The 20,492-nt window shown below is 45.7% G+C and overlaps 1 protein-coding gene across 1 annotated transcript in view; it reads right to left on the bottom strand.

Annotated features, from left to right (window-relative positions):
• kif1aa (kinesin family member 1Aa) overlaps positions 1–20,492 on the bottom strand; it is a 149,297-nt gene that overhangs the window by 79,958 nt on the left and 48,847 nt on the right. Inside the window, exons 3-12 of the mRNA XM_036978922.1 lie at positions 20,181–20,254; positions 19,694–19,876; positions 19,249–19,317; positions 16,445–16,623; positions 11,649–11,760; positions 9,236–9,313; positions 8,009–8,074; positions 7,809–7,905; positions 5,424–5,502; positions 151–293 (exon numbers count right to left, since the gene is read on the bottom strand). Of these exons, the coding sequence (XP_036834817.1) occupies positions 151–293; positions 5,424–5,502; positions 7,809–7,905; positions 8,009–8,074; positions 9,236–9,313; positions 11,649–11,760; positions 16,445–16,623; positions 19,249–19,317; positions 19,694–19,876; positions 20,181–20,254 (1,080 nt within the window). The remainder of the gene's footprint in view (positions 1–150; positions 294–5,423; positions 5,503–7,808; positions 7,906–8,008; positions 8,075–9,235; positions 9,314–11,648; positions 11,761–16,444; positions 16,624–19,248; positions 19,318–19,693; positions 19,877–20,180; positions 20,255–20,492) is intronic.

Raw genomic sequence — 20,492 nt, 5'->3', positions numbered from 1 at the left:
TTTTGACCAGGGCCCTATGGCACCCTATTCCCTATGTAGTGCACTACTTTTGACCAGGGCCCATATTGAACTACATAGGAAATAGGATGCCATTTCAGAGTCAACCTTTATGAAAATGGTGGAAGGACAGCAGATTGGACAATCCCTTACTTTCGAGGATGTCTCCCAGTCCCTGGGATAGGAGGAGGTCCCTCAGGCGACACACCTCCTCTTTCAGCTCACGGACCAATCGGTTGTTAGGGTCCTCATTGATGACAGCGTTACAGCGGATCTGTTTGGCTCTATCTGCATACCTGATGTGGGAAGAGGAGCACCAACATGATGAGACCTGAGGAGGAAGGGAGGAGCACTGGGACCTGAGGAGGGGAGCACTGGGACCTGAGGAGGGAGGGAGGAGCACTGGGACCTGAGGAGGGGAGCACTGGGACCTGAGGAGGGGAGCACTGGGACCTGAGGAGGGGAGCACTGGGACCTGAGGAGGAGGGGAGCACTGGGACCTGAGGAGGAGGGGGAGCACAGGGACCTGAGGAGGAGGGGGAGCACTGGGACCTGAGGAGGAGGGGGAGCACTGGGGCCTGAGGAGGAGGGGGAGCACTGGGACCTAAGGAGGGGAGCACTGGGACCTGAGAAGGAGGGGTGCACTGGGACCTGAGAAGAGGAGAGGAGCACTGAGACCTGAGAAGGAGGGGTGCACTGGGACCTGAGAAGGGGAGAGGAGCACTGAGACCTGAGAAGGGGAGAGGAGCACTGGGACCTGAGGAGTGGAGCACTGGGATCTGAGGAGGGGAGAGGAGCACTGGGACCTGAGGAGGAGAGAGGATCACTGAGACCTGAGGAGGGGAGAGGAGCACAGGGACCTGAGGAGGGGAGAGGAGCACTGGGACCTGAGGAGGGGAGAGGAGCACTGGGACCTGAGAAGGGGAGAGGAGCACTGACATGATGAGATCTGAAGAGGAGAGAGGAGAACTGGGACCTGAGGAGGGGAGAGGAGCACCGAGACCTGAGGATGGGAGAGGAGCACAGGGAACTGAGGAGGGGAGAGGAGCACTGACATGATGAGATCTGAGGAGGGGAGAGGAGCAATGGGACCTGAGGAGGAGAGAGGAGCACTGAGACCTGAGGAGAGGAGCACTGGGACCCGAGGAGGACAGAGGAGCACTGACATGATGAGATCTGAGGAGGGGAGAGGGGCACTGGGACCTGAGGAGGGGAGAGGAGCACTGAGACCTGAGGAGGGGAGAGGAGCACTGAGACCTGAGGAGGGGAGAGGAGAACTGGGACCTGAGGAGGGGAGAGGAGCACTGAGACCTGAGGAGGACAGAGGAGCACTGAGACCTGAGGAGGACAGAGGAGCACTGACATGATGAGATCTGAGGAGGGGAGAGGAGCACTGGGACCTGAGGAGGGGAGAGGAACACTGGGACCTGAGGAGGGGAGAGGAGCACTGAGACCTGAGGAGGGGAGAGGGGCACTGAGACCTGAGGAGGGGAGAGGGGCACTGAGACCTGGGGAGGGGAAAGGGGCACTGGGACCTGAGGAGGGGAGAGGAGCACTGAGACCTGAGGAGGGGAGAGGAGCACTGAGACCTGAGGAGGGGAGAGGAGCACTGAGACCTGAGGTCTCATCATATTAGTGCTCCTCTGTCCTCCTCAGGTCTCATCATGTCAGTGCTCCTCTGTCCTTCTCAGGTCTCATCATGTCAGTGCTCTTCTGTCCTCCTCAGGTCTCATCGTGTCAGTGCTCCTCTGTTCTCCTCAGGTCTCATCATGTCAGTGCTCCTCTGTCCTCCTCTGTCCTCCTCAGGTCTCATCACATATGCAAAAAAGTGGCATCTCCTGAGTGGGTACTCGATTACACCATTCAGCAGTGTAACACTGTAGCTGTAACTTTGAAGGGTGTTTGAAGAGTGGAGCTGACACAGAGAACAAGCCCTGGAGGAAAACATCATCTGTTGTTATGCAATACGAAGATAGGTCTCTTTACAGGGCCTTGTCCTTCAAATCATCACTGATCAGCTGCTGTGTGGTAGAGAGGGAGAGAGAGAGAAATAGGGAGAGAGAGAAAGAGGGAGAGAGAGAGAGAGAGAAAGAGGGAGAGAGAGAGAAAGAGGGAGAGAGAGAGAGAAAGAGGGAGAGAGAGAGAAAGAGCGAGAGAGAGAGAAAGAGCGAGAGAGAGAGAAAGAGGGAGAGAGAGAGAAAGAGGGAGAGAGAGAAAGAGGGAGAGAGAGAGAGAAAGAGGGAGAGAGAGAAAGAGGGAGAGAGAGAGAAAGAGGGAGAGAGAGAGAAAGAGGGAGAGAGAGAGAGAGAGAAAGAGGGAGAGAGAGAGAAAGAGGGAGAGAGAGAGAGAGAGAAAGAGGGAGAGAGAGAGAAAGAGGGAGAGAGAGAGAAAGAGGGAGAGAGAGAGAAAGAGAGAGAGAGAGAGAGAAAGAGGGAGAGAGAGAAAGAGGGAGAGAGAGAGAAAGAGGGAGAGAGAGAGAAAGAGGGAGAGAGAGAGAAAGAGGGAGAGAGAGAGAAAGAGAGAGAGAGAGAGAAAGAGGGAGAGAGAGAGAGAGAGCGAGAGAGAGGTGACAGCATTGCAGGTGTGCAGGTGACAGCATTCCCTCCCCCATATGCCCCCCTAGGCACAACTATGACAACATAACAAACAAAAACGGGTCACAACTCCTGCAGCTCTGTTGCACGCTGGGTATGTACATAGTCAATGGTAGGCTTCGAGGGGACTCCTATGGTAGGTACACCTATAGCTCATCTCTTGGCAGTAGTACTGTAGACTACTTTATCACTGACCTCAACCCGGAGTCTCTCAGAGCGTTCACAGTCAGCCCACTGACACCCCTATCAGACCACAGCAAAATCACAGTCTACTTGAACAGAGCAATACCCGATCACGAGGCATCAAAGCCAAAGGAACTGAGTAACATTAAGAAATGCTATAGATGGAAGGAATGCAGTTTGGAAACCTACCAAAAAACAATTAGGCAACAACAAATTCAATCCCTTTTAGACCATTTCCTGGGTAAAACATTCCACTGCAATAGTGAAGGTGTAAACTTGGCAGTATATTTGACCTCTCAGCTTCCCTATCAAATCTAAAAATCTCAAATAGAAAACCGAAGAAAATGAACAACAATGATAAATGGTTTGATGAAGAATGCAAAAATCTAAGAAAGAAATTGAGAAACCTGTCCAACCAAAAACATAGAGACCCGGGAAACCTGAGTCTACGCCTTCACTATGGTGAATCACTAAAACAATACAGAAATACACTACGGAAAACGAAGGAACAACACGTCAGAAATCAGCTCAATGTAACTGAAGAATCCGTAGACTCTAACCACTTCTGGGAAAATTGGTAAACACTAAACAAACAACAACACGAAGAAGTATCTATCCAAAATGGAGATGTATGGGTAAACCACTTCTCCAATCTTTTTGGTTCTTTAACAAAGAATAAAGAGCAAAAACATATACATGATCAAATACAAATCTTAGAATCAACTATTAAAGACTACCAGAACCCACTGGATTCTCCAATTACAATGAATGAGTTACAGGACAAAATAAAAACCCTCCAACCCAAAAAGGCCTGTGGTGTTGATGGTATCCTCAATGAAATGATCAAATATACAGACAACAAATTCCAATTGGCTATACTAAAACTCTTTAACATCATCCTTAGCTCTGGCATCTTCCCCAATATTTGGAACCAAGGACTGATCACCCCAATCCACAAAAGTGGAGACAAATTTGACCCCAATAACTACCGTGGAATATGCGTCAACAGTAACCTTGGGAAAATCCTCTGCATTATCATTAACAGCAGACTCGTACATTTCCTCAATGAAAACAATGTACTGTGCAAATGTCAAATGGGCTTTTTACCAAATTACCGTACAACAGACCATGTATTCACCCTGCACACCCTAATTGACAACCAAACAAACCAAAACAAAGGCAAAGTCTTCTCATGCTTTGTTGATTTCAAAAAAGTCTTCGACTCAATTTGGCATGAGGGTCTGCTATACAAATTGATGGAAAGTGGTGTTGGGGGTAAAACATACGACATTATAAAATCCATGTACACAAACAACAAGTGTGCAGTTAAATTGGCAAAAAACACACACATTTCTTCACACAGCGCAGTGGGGTGAGACAGGGATGCAGCTTAAGCCCCACCCTCTTCAACATATATATCAATGAATTGGTGAGGGCAGTAGAAAAGTCTGCAGCACCCGGCCTCACTCTGCTAGAATCTGAAGTCAAATGTCTACTGTTTGCTGATGATCTGGTGCTTCTGTCACCAACCAAGGAGGGCCTACAGCAGCACCTAGATCTTCTGCACAGATTCTTTCAGACCTGGGCACTGACAGTAAATCTCAGTAAGAACAAAATAATGGTGTTCCAAAAAAGGTCCAGTCGCCAGGACCACAAATACAAATTCCATCTAGACACTGTTGTCCTAGAGCACACAAAAAACTATACATGCAAGAAGCCTAAACATCAGCGCCACAGGTAACTTCCACAAAGCTGTGAACGATCTGAGAGACAAGGCAAGAAGGGCCTTCTATGCCATCAAAAGGAACATACATTTCAACATACCAATTAGGATCTGGCTAAAAATACTTGAATCAGTCATAGAGCCCATTGCCCTTTACGGTTGTGAGTTCTGGGGTCCTCTCACCAACCAAGACTTCACAAAATGGGACAAACACCAAATTGAGACTCTGCATACAGAATTCTGCAAAAATATCCCCCGTGTACAATGTAAAACACCAAATAATGCATGCAGAGCAGAATTAGGCCGATACCCAACAATTATCAAAATCCAGAAAAGAGCCGTTAAATTCTACAGCCACCTAAAAGGAAGTGATTCCCAAACCTCCCATAACAAAGCCATCACCTACAGAGAGATGAACCTGGAGAAGAGTCCCCTAAGCAAGCTAGTCCTGGGGCTCTGTTCACAAACACAAACACACCCCACAGAGCCCCAGGACAGCAGCACAGTTAGACCCAACCAAATCATGAGAAAACAAAAAGATAATTACTTGACACATTGGAAAGAATTAACAAAAAAACAGAGCAAACTAGAATGCTATTTGGCCCTAAACAGAGTACACAGGCAACCAGTGAAGAACACACACCATTGTAAATACAATCCATATTTATGCTTATTTATTTTCCCTTGTGTACTTTAACCATTTGTACATTGTTACAACACTGTATATATATAATATGACATTTGTAATGTCTTTATTGTTTTGAAACTTCTGTATGTGTAATGTTTACTGTTCATTTTTATTGTTTACTTCACTTTTGTATATTATCTACTCCACTTGCTTTGGCAATGTTAACACATGTTTCCCATGCCAATAAAGCCCCTTGAATTGAGAGAGAGAGAGTTCTCTCATCCTTTTATTCTTGTACCTGAGTGTGCTGAGAGTCTCGTCATAGTTGATGTCAGCTGGACTGAGAGCAGCAACCATGGCAGTTCGAGAGTTTCCCCCTGAGCAAAACAGAAGATCAGAAGAATTAGGGTCTATCAGATTGATTAAGACCGTTTACATACGTAGGATTTATATGAAGTCAGCAAGATTTTTTTCTGGGCTCAGAGTTAGTAAACTAGTCTGAATGTTCATTGAGCAAGGTGAGGTAATACGTCTATTGATCAATTGTCAATCTAAGTTACATAATAAAACCATTCCCGTCAAAATCCTTCAATTTAAGCTAAATATATCAGATTTTGTGGGCTGCGTCTCAGTCCACCGCATCCTCCGATGTCGGCCTTCCGCATCTGCGGTGAAAGGTAGCCGCGCTACAGCTTTGTTCGTCAGACCACGAGACGTCCTGACAGTTGGTCTTCTCACGAGAAAGTCTGAAGTGTCTGAACCGTTTGTCCTACAAACTAATATGACCCCTCTATGGAAAGATGGGACTCTCACGGACACGATGTGTCACGGGACTCGTCTGAAGGCAACCCGTAAAAAAAAATGAATGGAAGTGTGGAGGTAGTTTAGTGCCAACAAAAAAAGAATATGTGTCCCAAAAAAAACGACAATATTTCCTGAGCTTTCTTATATGGCCTAAATATAGGACAGACACTTCAAAACCGTATTCCATAATGTGTTGCCATTCATGAATGTTTCATTCAATGCGGCTCTATGAGCTATAGTATCAACGGACAAATACAATATTTTAACTAATCATAAAAATAACGGTTCCTACCTAAATTGATACCTAAAAGGGGTCCTAAAATTCAGAATCAAATAGCTAAATGATCCGTGGTATGACCATATTAAAACAATTCCATATGCTAGCTTAGTTAACGGTTCCTACCTAAGTTCTCTCTCAGTAGCCAGGTCAACACAGAATCTCTGTAAAGTTAGTTCCCACCTACGTTCTCTCTCAGTGGTCAGGTCAAAACAGAATCTCTGTAAAGTTAAAGGTTCCTACCTAAGTTCTCTCTCAGTAGCCAGGTCAACACAGAATCTCTGTAATGTTAATGTCACACCCTGACCTTAGTTATCTTTGTTTTCTTTATTATTTTGGTTATGGTGTGACGAGGGTGGTATGTGTGTTTTTGTATTGTCTCTGGGTTTTTGTAGTCTAGGTGTTTATATGTCTACGGTTGCCTAGAATGGTTATCAATCAGAGGCAGCTGTTTATCGTTGTCTCTGATTGGGAATCATATTTAGGTAGCCATATTCCTTATCTGTGGGTTATTGTTTATGCATAGCTGCCTGTGTCAGCACTAGTGTTTATAGCGTCATGTTCATTTTTATTGTTTTGTTAGTTTGTCTAAGTATTCTTCGTTTTAATAAAAGAAGAATGCATTAATCTCACGCTGCACCTTGGTCTCATCGTTACAACGAAAGTGACAGTTAAAGGTTCCCACCTAAGTTCTCTCTCTCAGTAGCCAGGTCAACACAGAATCTCTGTAAAGTTAGTTCCCACCTAAGTTCTCTCTCAGTAGCCAGGTCAACACAGAGTCTCTGTAAAGTTAGTTCCCACCTAAGTTCTCTCTCAGTAGCCAGGTCAACACAGAATCTCTGTAAAGTTAGTTCCCACTTAAGTTCTCTCTCAGTAGCCAGGTCAACACAGAATCTCTGTAAAGTTAATTCCCACCTAAGTTCTCTCTCAGTAGCCAGGTCAACACAGAATCTCTGTAAAGTTAGTTCCCACTTAAGTTCTCTCTCAGTAGCCAGGTCAACACAGAATCTCTGTAAAGTTAAAGGTTCCCACCTAAGTTCTCTCTCAGTAGCCAGGTCAACACAGAATCTCTGTAAAGTTAGTTCCCACCTAAGTTCTCTCTCAGTAGCCAGGTCAACACAGAATCTCTGTAAAGTTAGTTCCCACTTAAGTTCTCTCTCAGTAGCCAGGTCAACACAGAATCTCTGTAAAGTTAGTTCCCACCTAAGTTCTCTCTCAGTAGCCAGGTCAACACAGAATCTCTGTAAAGTTAGTTCCCACCTAAGTTCTCTCTCAGTAGCCAGGTCAACACAGAGTCTCTGTAAAGTTAGTTCCCACCTAAGTTCTCTCTCAGTAGCCAGGTCAACACAGAATCTCTGTAAAGTTAATTCCCACCTAAGTTCTCTCTCAGTAGCCAGGTCAACACAGAGTCTCTGTAAAGTTAGTTCCCACCTAAGTTCTCTCTCAGTAGCCAGGTCAACACAGAATCTCTGTAAAGTTAGTTCCCACCTAAGTTCTCTCTCAGTAGCCAGGTCAACACAGAATCTCTGTAAAGTTAGTTCCCACCTAAGTTCTCTCTCAGTAGCCAGGTCAACACAGAATCTCTGTAAAGTTAATTCCCACCTAAGTTCTCTCTCAGTAGCCAGGTCAACACAGAGTCTCTGTAAGGGATGTGACTCTCCACTTTCTTTTTCTTCTTGTTCTTATTTTGTGCAGAATCCTACAAAAAAAAGTGAATAATAAAAGAGAAACGTTATTTTCCAGCCTATATTTGTAAAACTAAATATTAATGATCCATGTGTATAAATATAACTCATCCATACCACTTCGGCCAAGGCAGAGATGACTTTCCCCAGAGTGGTCAGAGATTTGTTGATGTTTGCTCCTTCCTGTAACAGGACAAAGGACAGCAAAAATAATTTTCAATGGAAGTCGAAGAATAATATGGCCAAACGCAACTCAATCGCCTCACAAGAAAAGGATGAAGAGACAGAGGAGGGAGGAAGACAGAGGAGGGAGAAAGACAGGATGAAGACGGAGAAGATGAAGAGGCAGAGGAGGGAGAAAGACAGAGAAAGGAGAAAGACAGGATGAAGACGGAGAAGATGAAGAGGCAGAGGATGAAGAAGCGGAGGATGAAGAGACAGAGGAGGGAGGAAGACAGAGGAGCGAGAAAGACAGGATGAAGACGGAGAGGATGAAGAGGCAGAGGAGGGAGAAAGACAGGATGAAGACGGAGAGGATTAAGAGGCAGAGGAGGGAGAAAGACAGGATGAAGATGGAGAGGATGAAGAGGCAGAGGAGGGAGAAAGACAGGATGAAGACGGAGAGGATGAAGAGGCAGAGTAGGAAGAAAGACAGAGGAAGGAGAAAGACAGAGGAAGGAGAAAGACAGGATGAAGAGGCAGAGGATGAAGAAGCGGAGGATGAAGAGGCGGAGGAGGGAGAAAGAGAGAAAGGAGAAAGACAGGATGAAGAGGCAGAGGAGAGAGAAAGACAGAGGAAGGAGAAAGACAGGATGAAGACGGAGAGGATGAAGAGGCAGAGTAGGAAGAAGCGGAGGATGAAGAGACAGAGGAGGGAGGAAGACAGAGGAGGGAGAAAGACAGGATGAAGACGGAGAAGATGAAGAGGCAGAGGAGGGAGAAAGACAGAGAAAGGAGAAAGACAGGATGAAGACGGAGAGGATGAGGAGGCAGAGGATGAAGAAGCGGAGGATGAAGAGACAGAGGAGGGAGGAAGACAGAGGAGCGAGAAAGACAGGATGAAGACGGAGAGGATGAAGAGGCAGAGGAGGGAGAAAGACAGGATGAAGACGGAGAGGATTAAGAGGCAGAGGAGGGAGAAAGACAGGATGAAGATGGAGAGGATGAAGAGGCAGAGGAGGGAGAAAGACAGGATGAAGACGGAGAGGATGAAGAGGCAGAGTAGGAAGAAAGACAGAGGAAGGAGAAAGACAGAGGAAGGAGAAAGACAGGATGAAGAGGCAGAGGATGAAGAAGCGGAGGATGAAGAGGCGGAGGAGGGAGAAAGACAGAGGAGGGAGAAACCTTGAGCCGGGTCCCTTTGGCGCCTGTGGAGTCGGCCCTCTCGCTGCCGGCCAAATCCACCAGGCTGATTTTGCTGACCTGTGACAGAAACGTCAATGGGAGTGCAGGGATATGCATTAGCTAAACTAAAATCCTTTATTCTCACAGTTGGCAGCAACAGTTGGCACCAGTCAACCTCCTTCACAATGTCACAGACACATTATCAAGTGCCCTCACAGGCACATGTAGGGCGACAAGTGACTTTTTTCCAATTAGCTTTAAAGCCTCAATTCTTAATTTGTTTTTTCAGTCCCAATAGCACCCAATAACTCTTTTTCCTTATATGCAGCTGAGGGATGAGGCTGGAACAACTAAAACCAATCTGAAATTGATAAATGGAGCTATGGACGCAAGCACTGATAACAAAACAACAAAACAGCAATTCATTAAAAAAAAAATGTATGTCCTTGAAATCACAGAGTTCAAGCAGTTTACAGAGAGCTTTGGATGAATCTCAGAATAATGTCCCTCTGTTTCTCTAGTCCTCTCTCCTCACATCCCTCTGATGTTTTAAAGGCAGTGTAGCACCTCATTTTTCCCTCAATGCCAGAAACTCATTTAATACTACTAACTTAGAGCACTTGATTTAAATCCATTATTTATAATACTATAATGTTATTCTAAAAGTTGGGTTTGTTATTTTCTCCAAATCAACTCTAACTTTCACGGGGGGGGGGGGGGGGGGGGATCCCTACAAAACACCTAAGGTCACCGTCACACGATTATTATTATTTTTTAAATGTAGTAAAACGTGGGATACATTTGTGAGAATAAGGCGTCTGCTCGTCAATCTGAAGGGCACATTTCATCCCTGAGAACGTCCACGGCTGGAAGGAACACTTCAGCAAGAAGATGTCTTCTCCAAGTGGATACTGTCCCTACCATCCATGTGGCTTTGTAAAGTATCTCAAACAGCCAGCAGCACCAGCAGAGACCGTGAGAATGGAAGTGATATGGGGTAAGTGAAAGAACTAGCTTGCTTCCTTCCTGCTAACGTTAGCTAGCTATAGTGCGTTTAGTTCACGCCTTTCCATCTAAATAACCCTTATATAACTAACCAAATGTAAACATGTCGGCCAGCTGTTGGTAGCTAAATGCTGATGGTGTCACACTATAGAGAGTACAAGCTTATGGGAAATAATTGTTTTAGCCGTGACGGAGGTCACTGTTGTGGGGGTTGTGCGTTGGACTAAATCGGCCATTCTGTGGCACCAGGAGGACAATGACCCATCACACCTCCAGGCTGTGTAAGTGCTATTTTGACCAAGAAGGAGAGTGATGGAGTGCTGCATCAGGATGAAACCAATTGAGATGGTTTGGGATGAGTTGGACTGCAGAGTGAAGGAAAAGCAGCCAACGAGTGCTCAGCATATGTGGGAACTCCTTCAAGACTGTTGGAAAATAATTCCAGGTGAAGCTGGTTGAGAGAATGCCAGGAGTGTGCAAAGTTGTCATCAAGGCAAAGGGCGGCTACTTTGAAGAATCTCAAATCTAAAATATATTTGGATTTGTTTAACACTTTTTTGGTTACTACATGATTCCATATGTGTTATTTCATAGTTTTGATGTCTTCACTGTTATTCTGAAATGTAGAAAATAGTCAAAATAATCAAAAACCTGTGAATGAGTAGGTGTGTCAACTTTTGACTGGTACTGTAGCTATCTTAGTTTGTCACTGGTATGGGCTAGTAAATATCCTAAACCTAGACAACTAGACTGATAGCTGCAAACTTAAACCAAACATTATTGCTACTGTTCACTCAAATACGTATTTCCACAGGTAATTGATTAAATTCAATGTTTATTCTATAAACATTCTATATGTTGTTGTCATATTCTAGGGAAATCCTCACAGCCATGTAAACCATGTACAGTAGGCTACTACAGCCAATATGTTCCCCCAACGTGTGAGTCATAGAACCCATGTATATTAGTTATTGTAAACTGGGTGGTTCGAGCCCTGAATGCTGATTGGCTGACAGCTGTGGTTTATCAGACCGTATACCACGGGTATGACAAAACATGTATTTTTACTGCTCTAATGACTTTGGTAACCAGTTTATAATAGCTATAAGGCACCTCGTGGGTTTGTGGCATATGGCCAATATACCGCGGGCTGTATCCAGGTACTCCGCGTTGAGTCGTGACTAAGAACAGCCCTTAGCCGTGGTACATTAGCCATATACCACTTCCCCTTGGGCTTTATTGCTTATTAATACAGCAACAACTACATACATATCTGTTAGGGTCTATTATCTGATACCTGGACTTTAAGAAGAACGTGAGGAGAGCGGAAGCAAGGAGATTCAAACCTGGTTACACTTCACTGTATAGTATGAAGTGAGATCTTTCTGTCCGAGACGGCGGCCCCTACCTTCTCAGAGGTGTTATCGGTCTCAGCATCGTGTCGTTTCTGAGTGAAGATGATGTTGAACACAGCGTGGGAGCGACTGCTAGTCTCGTTCATGTTGGTGGCGGCAACCGTCCTGCAGAGAAGAAGAGAATGTTGGGGTCACGTTCACTTGACACCAAAATTGAAGAAAACTGACGGAAACAGGATTTACCTTTCCTGGACTTGTCCAATAAAAAAATGTTAATTTGTCCCGTGTGCCCCACTGAACATGACCCTGATCTGTGTCACTTCAACAACACCACAGAACATCCTGTATGATGTCACACCACAGAACATCCTGTATGATGTCACACCACAGAACATCCTGTATGATGTCACACCACAGAACATCCTGTATGATGTGATACCACAGAACATCCTGTATGATGTCACACCACAGAACATCCTGTATGATGTCACACCACAGAACATCCTGTATGATGTCACACCACAGAACATCCTGTATGATGTCACACCACAGAACATCCTGTAAGATGTAACACCACAGAACATCCTGTAAGATGCAACACCACAGAACATCCTGTTTGATGTCACACCACAGAACATCCTGTATGATGTCACACCACAGAACATCCTGTATGATGTCACACCACAGAACATCCTGTATGATGCAACACCACACAACATCCTGTATGATGCAACACCACAGAACATCCTGTATGATGCAACACCACAGAACATCCTGTATGATGCAACACCACAGAACATCCTGTATGATGTCACACCACAGAACATCCTGTATGATGCAACACCACACAACATCCTGTATGATGCAACACCACACAACATCCTGTATGATGTCACAACACAGAACATCCTGTATGATGTCACACCACAGAACATCCTGTATGATGCAACACCACACAACATCCTGTATGATGCAACACCACAGAACATCCTGTATGATGTCACAACACAGAACATCCTGTATGATGCAACACCACACAACATCCTGTATGATGCAACACCACACAACATCCTGTATGATGTCACAACACAGAACATCCTGTATGATGTCACACCACAGAACATCCTGTATGATGCAACACCACACAACATCCTGTATGATGCAACACCACACAACATCCTGTATGATGTCACAACACAGAACATCCTGTATGATGTCACACCACAGAACATCCTGTATGATGCAACACCACAGAACATCCTGTATGATGTCACACCACAGAACATCCTGTATGATGTCACACCACACAACATCCTGTATGATGCAACACCACAGATGCATTGAGACAGAAGAAGAACAAAAACCATATAACAATGTATGAGTCATCTGAGATCAATCTATGATCCATCCTAATAATAAAGCACAGAAACCTCCACGATGAATAGTTTTATACGAGGGGCAGAAATTAATTGCAACAAGATAAGCCAAAGAACAGATCCATTAAAATACATTTCCCTAAATGCTCTCTAGAAACCAAAACATAAATTTTCAGCTGCCTCATGGGGCATTACATAAAATTTGAGGTGGTTTAAGCCGGTTCGTCAACGGCTGGTGCTGCTACTGGCTAATTGCGATTGTTAGTTTCGAGCTACTGAGACAAGAGACAATGTGCTAATTTGTAGAGAAGATAAATCTCTTCCCAAGCAGCAGGGAGTGGTAAACTGAGGAAGAACAGAACACAGACCCGGAGTGTTGCAGGAGAGAGAATGGAGTCATTAGAACACAATCCAGAGTGTTGCAGGAGAGAGAATGGAGTCATTAGAACACAGCCCAGAGTGTTGCAGGAGACAGAATGGAGTCATTAGAACACAGTCCAGAGTGTTGCAGGAGAGAGAATGGAGTCATTAGAACACAGACCAGAGTGTTGCAGGAGACAGAATGGAGTCATTAGAACACAGTCCAGAGTGTTGCAGGAGAGAGAATGGAGTCATTAGAACACAGTCCAGAGTGTTGCAGGAGACAGAATGGAGTCATTAGAACACAGTCCAGAGTGTTGCAGGAGAGAGAATGGAGTCATTAGAACACAGTCCAGAGTGTTGCAGGAGACAGAATGGAGTCATTAGAACACAGTCCAGAGTGTTGCAGGCGAGAGAATGGAGTCATTAGAACACAGACCAGAGTGTTGCAGGAGACAGAATGGAGTCATTAGAACACAGTCCAGAGTGTTGCAGGAGAGAGAATGGAGTCATTAGAACACAGTCCAGAGTGTTGCAGGAGACAGAATGGAGTCATTAGAACACAGTCCAGAGTGTTGCAGGAGAGAGAATGGAGTCATTAGAACACAGTCCAGAGTGTTGCAGGAGACAGAATGGAGTCATTAGAACACAGTCCAGAGTGTTGCAGGAGAGTGAATGGAGTCATTAGAACACAGTCCAGAGTGTTGCAGGAGAGAGAATGGAGTCATTAGAACACAGTCCAGAGTGTTGCAGGAGAGTGAATGGAGTCATTAGAACACAGCCCAGAGTGTTGCAGGAGAGTGAATGGAGTCATTAGAACACAGTCCAGAGTGTTGCAGGAGAGAGAATGGAGTCATTAGAACACAGCCCAGAGTGTTGCAGGAGAGTGAATGGAGTCATTAGAACACAGTCCAGAGTGTTGCAGGAGAGAGAATGGAGTCATTAGAACACAGCCCAGAGTGTTGCAGGAGACAGAATGGAGTCATTAGAACACAGACCAGAGTGTTGCAGGAGACAGAATGGAGTCATTAGAACACAGACCAGAGTGTTGCAGGAGACAGAATGGAGTCTTTAGAACACAGTCCAGAGTGTTGCAGGAGACAGAATGGAGTCATTAGAACACAGTCCAGAGTGTTGCAGGAGAGAGGATGGATGAACAGAGGACAGTAGAGGGGTGGATGAATAGACAGAGCACAGTAGAGGGGTGGATGGATGGACAGAGGACAGTAGAGGGGTGGATGAATAGACAGAGGAGAGTAGAGGGGTGGATGAATAGATAGAGGACAGTAGAGGGGTGGATGGATGGACAGAGGACAGTAGAGGGGTGGATGAATAGACAGAGGACAGTAGAGGGGTGGATGGATGAACAGAGGACAGTAGAGGGGTGGATGAATAGACAGAGCACAGTAGAGGGGTGGATGGATGGACAGAGGACAGTAGAGGGGTGGATGAATAGACAGAGGACAGTAGAGGGGGTGGATGAATAGACAGAGGACAGTAGAGGGGTGGATGAATAGACAGAGGACAGTAGAGGGGTGGATGAATAGATAGAGGACAGTAGAGGGGTGGATGAATAGACAGAGGACAGTAGAGGGGTGGATGGATGGACAGAGGACAGTAGAGGGGTGGATGAATAGACAGAGGACAGTAGAGGGGTGGATAAATAGACAGAGGACAGTAGAGGGGTGGATGAATAGATAGAGGACAGTAGAGGGCTGGATGAATAGACAGAGCACAGTAGGTATGTACAGCTACACATCAGGATGGTACATATTAGTAAGTTAATGGAGATTTGAAGGTTACGGAACTGCAATCAATTCATTCATTGATTATTTCATTCATTATTGAGTAATTTATCAATCGACGGGGCTAATATGATTCCAACACGTTATAGCAAGTGCTCACCCACCCAACAAGTCTGGAACTTCAATAATGAATCATTGTTTTGTTCCTTTGATCATTGAATTGCATGTTTGTCCTGTTTGTCTGCTAGAGTGTCCTAGTTATATGGCTATCTCAGCTGGCGTCTGATGTGTTGGTTAATTAACTCCATGTAAAATCTTTTCTGGGTCTGCCAGTTCAAGTCTTCTCAGGCAGTAAATTCCCTTATGGACAGAGCAGAGCACCGTGTGCTTAATTAATCTATTCATTCTCGGCCAACACGGTACAGTATAGCAGCTGCGTTTCACCAAGGCTACTACGTCCCAAATCTCCCCCCGGTAGGGCTCTGGTCGAGGGTAACACACTATATAAAGGGAACAGGAGGCCATTTAGGACAGAAACCCAAGAAGACGGCTCATAATAATGGCTGGAACGGAGTGAATGGAATGGCATCAACCACATAGAAACCATGTGTTTCATGCCATTCCAACTCTTCTGCTCCAGCTGTTACCACAAGCCCATCCTCCCCAAATAAGTAGCCACCAGCCTCCTGTGTGCCCAAACCTTCTCTATACTTTCAATCCATTTAGATGCTTGATCAACATGTTGCTTCCTTCTAAGTGCTATTGTTATCTGTGATTTATGGAAAAGAGACAGAATATTTAACATTGACCCAGTTGAACTCAGCACAGTATTACATTGACAGTCATTTCTCGGACACTCTTGTCCAGACTGACTTGGTGCATCGTAAGGTGCATGTGAGACCACCTCATACCACAATCCTAGTAAGTCAAACTTTTCCTCAATAAATCAACTAACAGCAAAGTCAGTGCTTGTAAGAAAAGATAAGTGTGAGGATTAATCAAGATACTGTTTGAAGAGGTGGGTTTTCAGATGTTTGGATGGGCAGGGACTCATCTGTCCTGACGTTAGGGGGAAGCTTGTTCCAACATTGGGTTGCCAAGCACCCACCCAGCCATTCACTCATCCTTCCACCCACCCATCCATCCACCCACCCACCCACCCGCCCATCCATCCATCCATCCATCCATCCATCCATCCATCCATCCATCCATCCATCCATCTACCCACGCATCCTTCCACCTACCCATCCAGCCAGCCATCCATCCACCTATCCATTCCCCCACCAACCAACACACCCAACCAAATACCCACCCACCTACCCATCCATCCACCCAACCACCCACCTATCCATACATCTGTCCCCTCACCTGGCCTTGTTTCCAGAGTCCATGAGGTCCTGGATGTCGTTGTAGGAGGTGACGGCCAGCTTGGACAGGTCCTCTACGTAGGGCCCCATCAGGGGGTGTTCCCTCACACGCAGGTTCCCCTTGTTCTTAGGGTTCAGGAGGTCACGCACACGCTCACAGTAGATCTCCATGTAGCTCACCTGAGGAGGAGGGAGGGGGAGGGAGGGAGGATGGGAGGGGGGGGGGCAAAGTGTTATATTACCAACTAGGTCTTTCTAGTCTTTCGTCAATTCCTCTCTGGTCTATAGAAGTGGCATCCTGTTTCCTGTAGGTCTCTGGTTCTTCAATTCCTTGTTTCCTCTCTCCTCATATCCTTCTCATAATGCAAGGAAGGGACCTTGGTTCTACCCCTCCAATGTGTTTTTGAGGAAGTAAGGAGAGAGGATGCAAGGAATGAAGATAAGACTAATTGAGAAAGAGCCCTAGTGAGAGGAAGTGCATGCAGAAATGCTTACTTACCTTAAACAACAAACAAGTTCAAGAAATTAAGTTAATAAAATATTTACAAAGTAATTAGTCCAGGTGGCCTTTTGATGAATTGTTCAGCAGTCTAATGGCTTGGGGGTTGAAGCTGTTAAGGAGCCTTTTTGGACCTAGACTTGGCGTCACGGTACCGTTGGCCGCGCGGTAGCAGAGACTTGGGTGACTGGAGTCATGATGATTTTTTTTTAATCATTTTTTAGGCCTTCCTCTGACACCGCCTAGTATATAGGTCCTGGATGGCAGGAAGCGTGGCCCAAGTGATGTACTGGGCCGTAGGCACTACCCTCTGTAGCGCCTTATGGTCAGATGCCGAGCAGTTGCCATAACAGATGGTGATGCAACTGATCAGGATGCTCTCGATGGTGAAGCTGTATAACTTTTTGAGGATCTGGGGACCCATGCCAAATCTTTTTGGTCTCGTGAAGGGGGGGAAAAGGTGTTGTCATGCCCTCTTCACGACTGTCTTGATGTGTTTAGAGCATGATAGTTCGTTGGTGATGTGGACACTAAGGAACTTGAAACTCTCCACCCGCTCCACTACAACCCTGTCAATGTCCATTACAGCCCCGTCGATGTTAATGGGGGCCTGTTTGACCCTCATTTTCCTGTAGTACATGATCAGCTCCTTTGTCTTGCTCACGTTGAGGGAGAGGTTGTTGTCCTGGCACCACACGGCCAGGTCTCTGACCTCTTCCCTATAGGCTGTCTCATCGTTCTCGGTGATCAGGCCTAGCACTGTTGTGTCAAACTTAATGATGGTGTTGGAGTCGTGCCTGGCCGCGCAGTCTTGGGTGAACAGGGTTGGACTAAGCACGCACCCCTGAGGGGTCCCCAGTGTTGACGATCAGCATGGCGGATGTGTTGTTGCCTACCCTTACCACCTGGGGGGAGGCCCGTCAGAAAGTCCCGGATCCAGTTGCAGAGGGAGGTAGTCCCCGGCCACTAGGAGTGCTGCTTCTGGATGAGCATGTTCCTGTTTGCTTATGGCCTTATACAGCTCGTTGAGTGGCATTATACAGCTCGTTCAGTGGCCTTATACAGCTCGTTGAGTGGCCTTATACAGCTCGTTGAGTGGCCTTATACAGCTCGTTGAGTGTCCTTATACAGCTCGTTGAGTGGCATTATACAGCTCGTTCAGTGGCCTTATACAGCTCGTTGAGTGGCCTTATACAGCTCGTTCAGTGGCCTTATACAGCTCGTTGAGTGGCCTTATACAGCTCGTTCAGTGGCCTTATACAGCTCGTTGAGTGGCCTTATACAGCTCGTTGAGTGGCATTATACAGCTCGTTCAGTGGCCTTATACAGCTCATTGAGTGGCCTTATACAGCTCGTTGAGTGGCATTATACAGCTCGTTCAGTGGCCTTATACAGCTCATTGAGTGGCCTTATACAGCTCGTTGAGTGACCTTATACAGCTCATTGAGTGGCCTTATACAGCTCGTTGAGTGGCCTTATACAGCTCGTTGAGTGGCATTATACAGCTCGTTTAGTGGCCTTATACAGCTCGTTGAGTGACCTTATACAGCTCATTGAGTGGCCTTATACAGCTCGTTGAGTGACCTTATACAGCTTGCTGAGTGTGGTCTTAGTGCCAGCAGCGGTTTGTGGTGGTAAATAGACTACTACGAATAATATAGATGAAAACTCTCTTGGTAGATAGTGTGGCCTACAGCTTATCATGAGTTACTCTACCTCAGGCGAGCAAAACCTTGAGACTTCTTTAATATTAGACATCAGCTGTTATTGACCCCTGCCCTTCGTCTTATCGGATGTAGCTGCTCTGTCCTGCCGATGCACGGAAAACCAGCCAGCTCTATATTATCCATGTCGTCGTTCAGCAACGACTCGGTGAAACATAAGATATTACAGTTTTTAATGTCCCGTTGGTAGAATAGTCTTAAATCGTAGATCATCCAGTTTATTTTCCAATGATTTTACGTTGGCCAATAGTACGGATGGTAGTGGTGGTTTACCTACTCGCTGACAAGGCACCCAGCACTCCTGCACCTTTTGCCCCGTTCTTTTCTTCACGCGAATGACGGGGATTTGGGCCTGGTCTTGAGAAAGCATCCTTCACATCGGACTCATATAAAGAAAACATCTACATCCAATTTAAGATGAACAATCGCTGTTCTGAATCTCTGTTCGGTCATAAGAGACGGTAGCAGTAATGTTATATACAAAATAAGTTACGAACAATGCGAAGAAAAACAAATAAAATAGCAGGGTTGGTTAGGAGCCCAGTAAAACATAGAGAGGCCTTGTGATATAACTGTACGTACCTCCACAGAGTACGACTTGCTATTGTCGTTATTACTGTCGTTGAACTTGGTGAAGAGGTCTTCACACATCTAAGGGGAGAAAGAAAGCAAAGGGTTTGCAGTGAACATTTCTTATCAATTGATAACTGGTTTATCCGTACAGGGACAGATACAAACACATTGACACGTTGAATAACACATTTATCCAATGTGTTGCGCCACAGTATAGCTTGCACTCATTTCCTACACCACAGATGGGATTTGTGTAACATTACGTTGAGGTATGGAGAGCTAGGTGTGCGATTGGTCTGGAGTAGGGATGCAAATTTCCAATTATCCTGGTTGGAGGAATCAAGGATTTGATGCTTATTCCATCCTGATTCTGGGAATCTTCCAACCAGGAAAACCAGGGATTTTTCTGGAATTTTGCAACCCTGGTGTGGAGGTAACAGTATATGCTGTATACCAGAGGGATGATTCCTTCCTGGTCTTTCAAGTCCGGTTTGCCCATCATGGTGTAGGACTTCCCAGATCCGGTCTGGCCATAAGCAAATATACAGACGTTGTATCCCTCGAAGGCATGGAGCAGCATCTCCTCACCAATGTCCTTGTACACCTGCTGCTGGCCAGCAAAGTTGATGTCCTTGGGCTGTGGAGAGACAATTATCCATTGTGAGTCAGGTAACCTTTCATATTGACCATCTAGAATACTCTGTATTATAGAATACCAGCGTGCCGGAGTTTCTTTTTAAGGTCAACCAGGACATAACCAAGATGCAACTACAAGGTTGATTCACTTGAAAATTAACCTGACTAAAAGTCAGGTTCAAGGCTGTTGTGCCTGTTCACACTAATCAGAGTGTCTAATCAAAATCAGCATGTGTTGTGCTCCTCCCTGGGTGGTATGGTATCATACAGTACACAGATAGTCAGTCAGAGGTACAGGTACTTACCGAGGTATGTGACCAGTACGAGTAATCAAAGTTGAAGCTCTTGTTCTCTTTGGGCTGCTTGGGGTTGAGGATGGCTGAAAGATACGACGGAGAGAGAGAGAGGGGGTGGGGGGGTAGAGTCAGGAGGAGGGTCAACAGGGTGAGAGAGTCGACCTGCTGTGTGAAACTAGATCTGGTCGCTGGGTCACCGATCGTCCGAATTAATTCCTGTGTCCCAAATGGCACCCTATTCCCTACATAGTACACTACTTTAGACCAGGAACCTATGGTGCCCTATTCCCTATATAGTACACTACTAGGAGAGGGAGGGAG

This window comes from Oncorhynchus mykiss, chromosome 5 (genome assembly GCF_013265735.2).
Source record: "Oncorhynchus mykiss isolate Arlee chromosome 5, USDA_OmykA_1.1, whole genome shotgun sequence".
Lineage (NCBI taxonomy): Eukaryota > Metazoa > Chordata > Actinopteri > Salmoniformes > Salmonidae > Oncorhynchus > Oncorhynchus mykiss.
The sequence above is the reverse complement of the archived record's forward strand: the minus strand, read 5'-3'. Positions and strand labels throughout refer to the sequence as shown.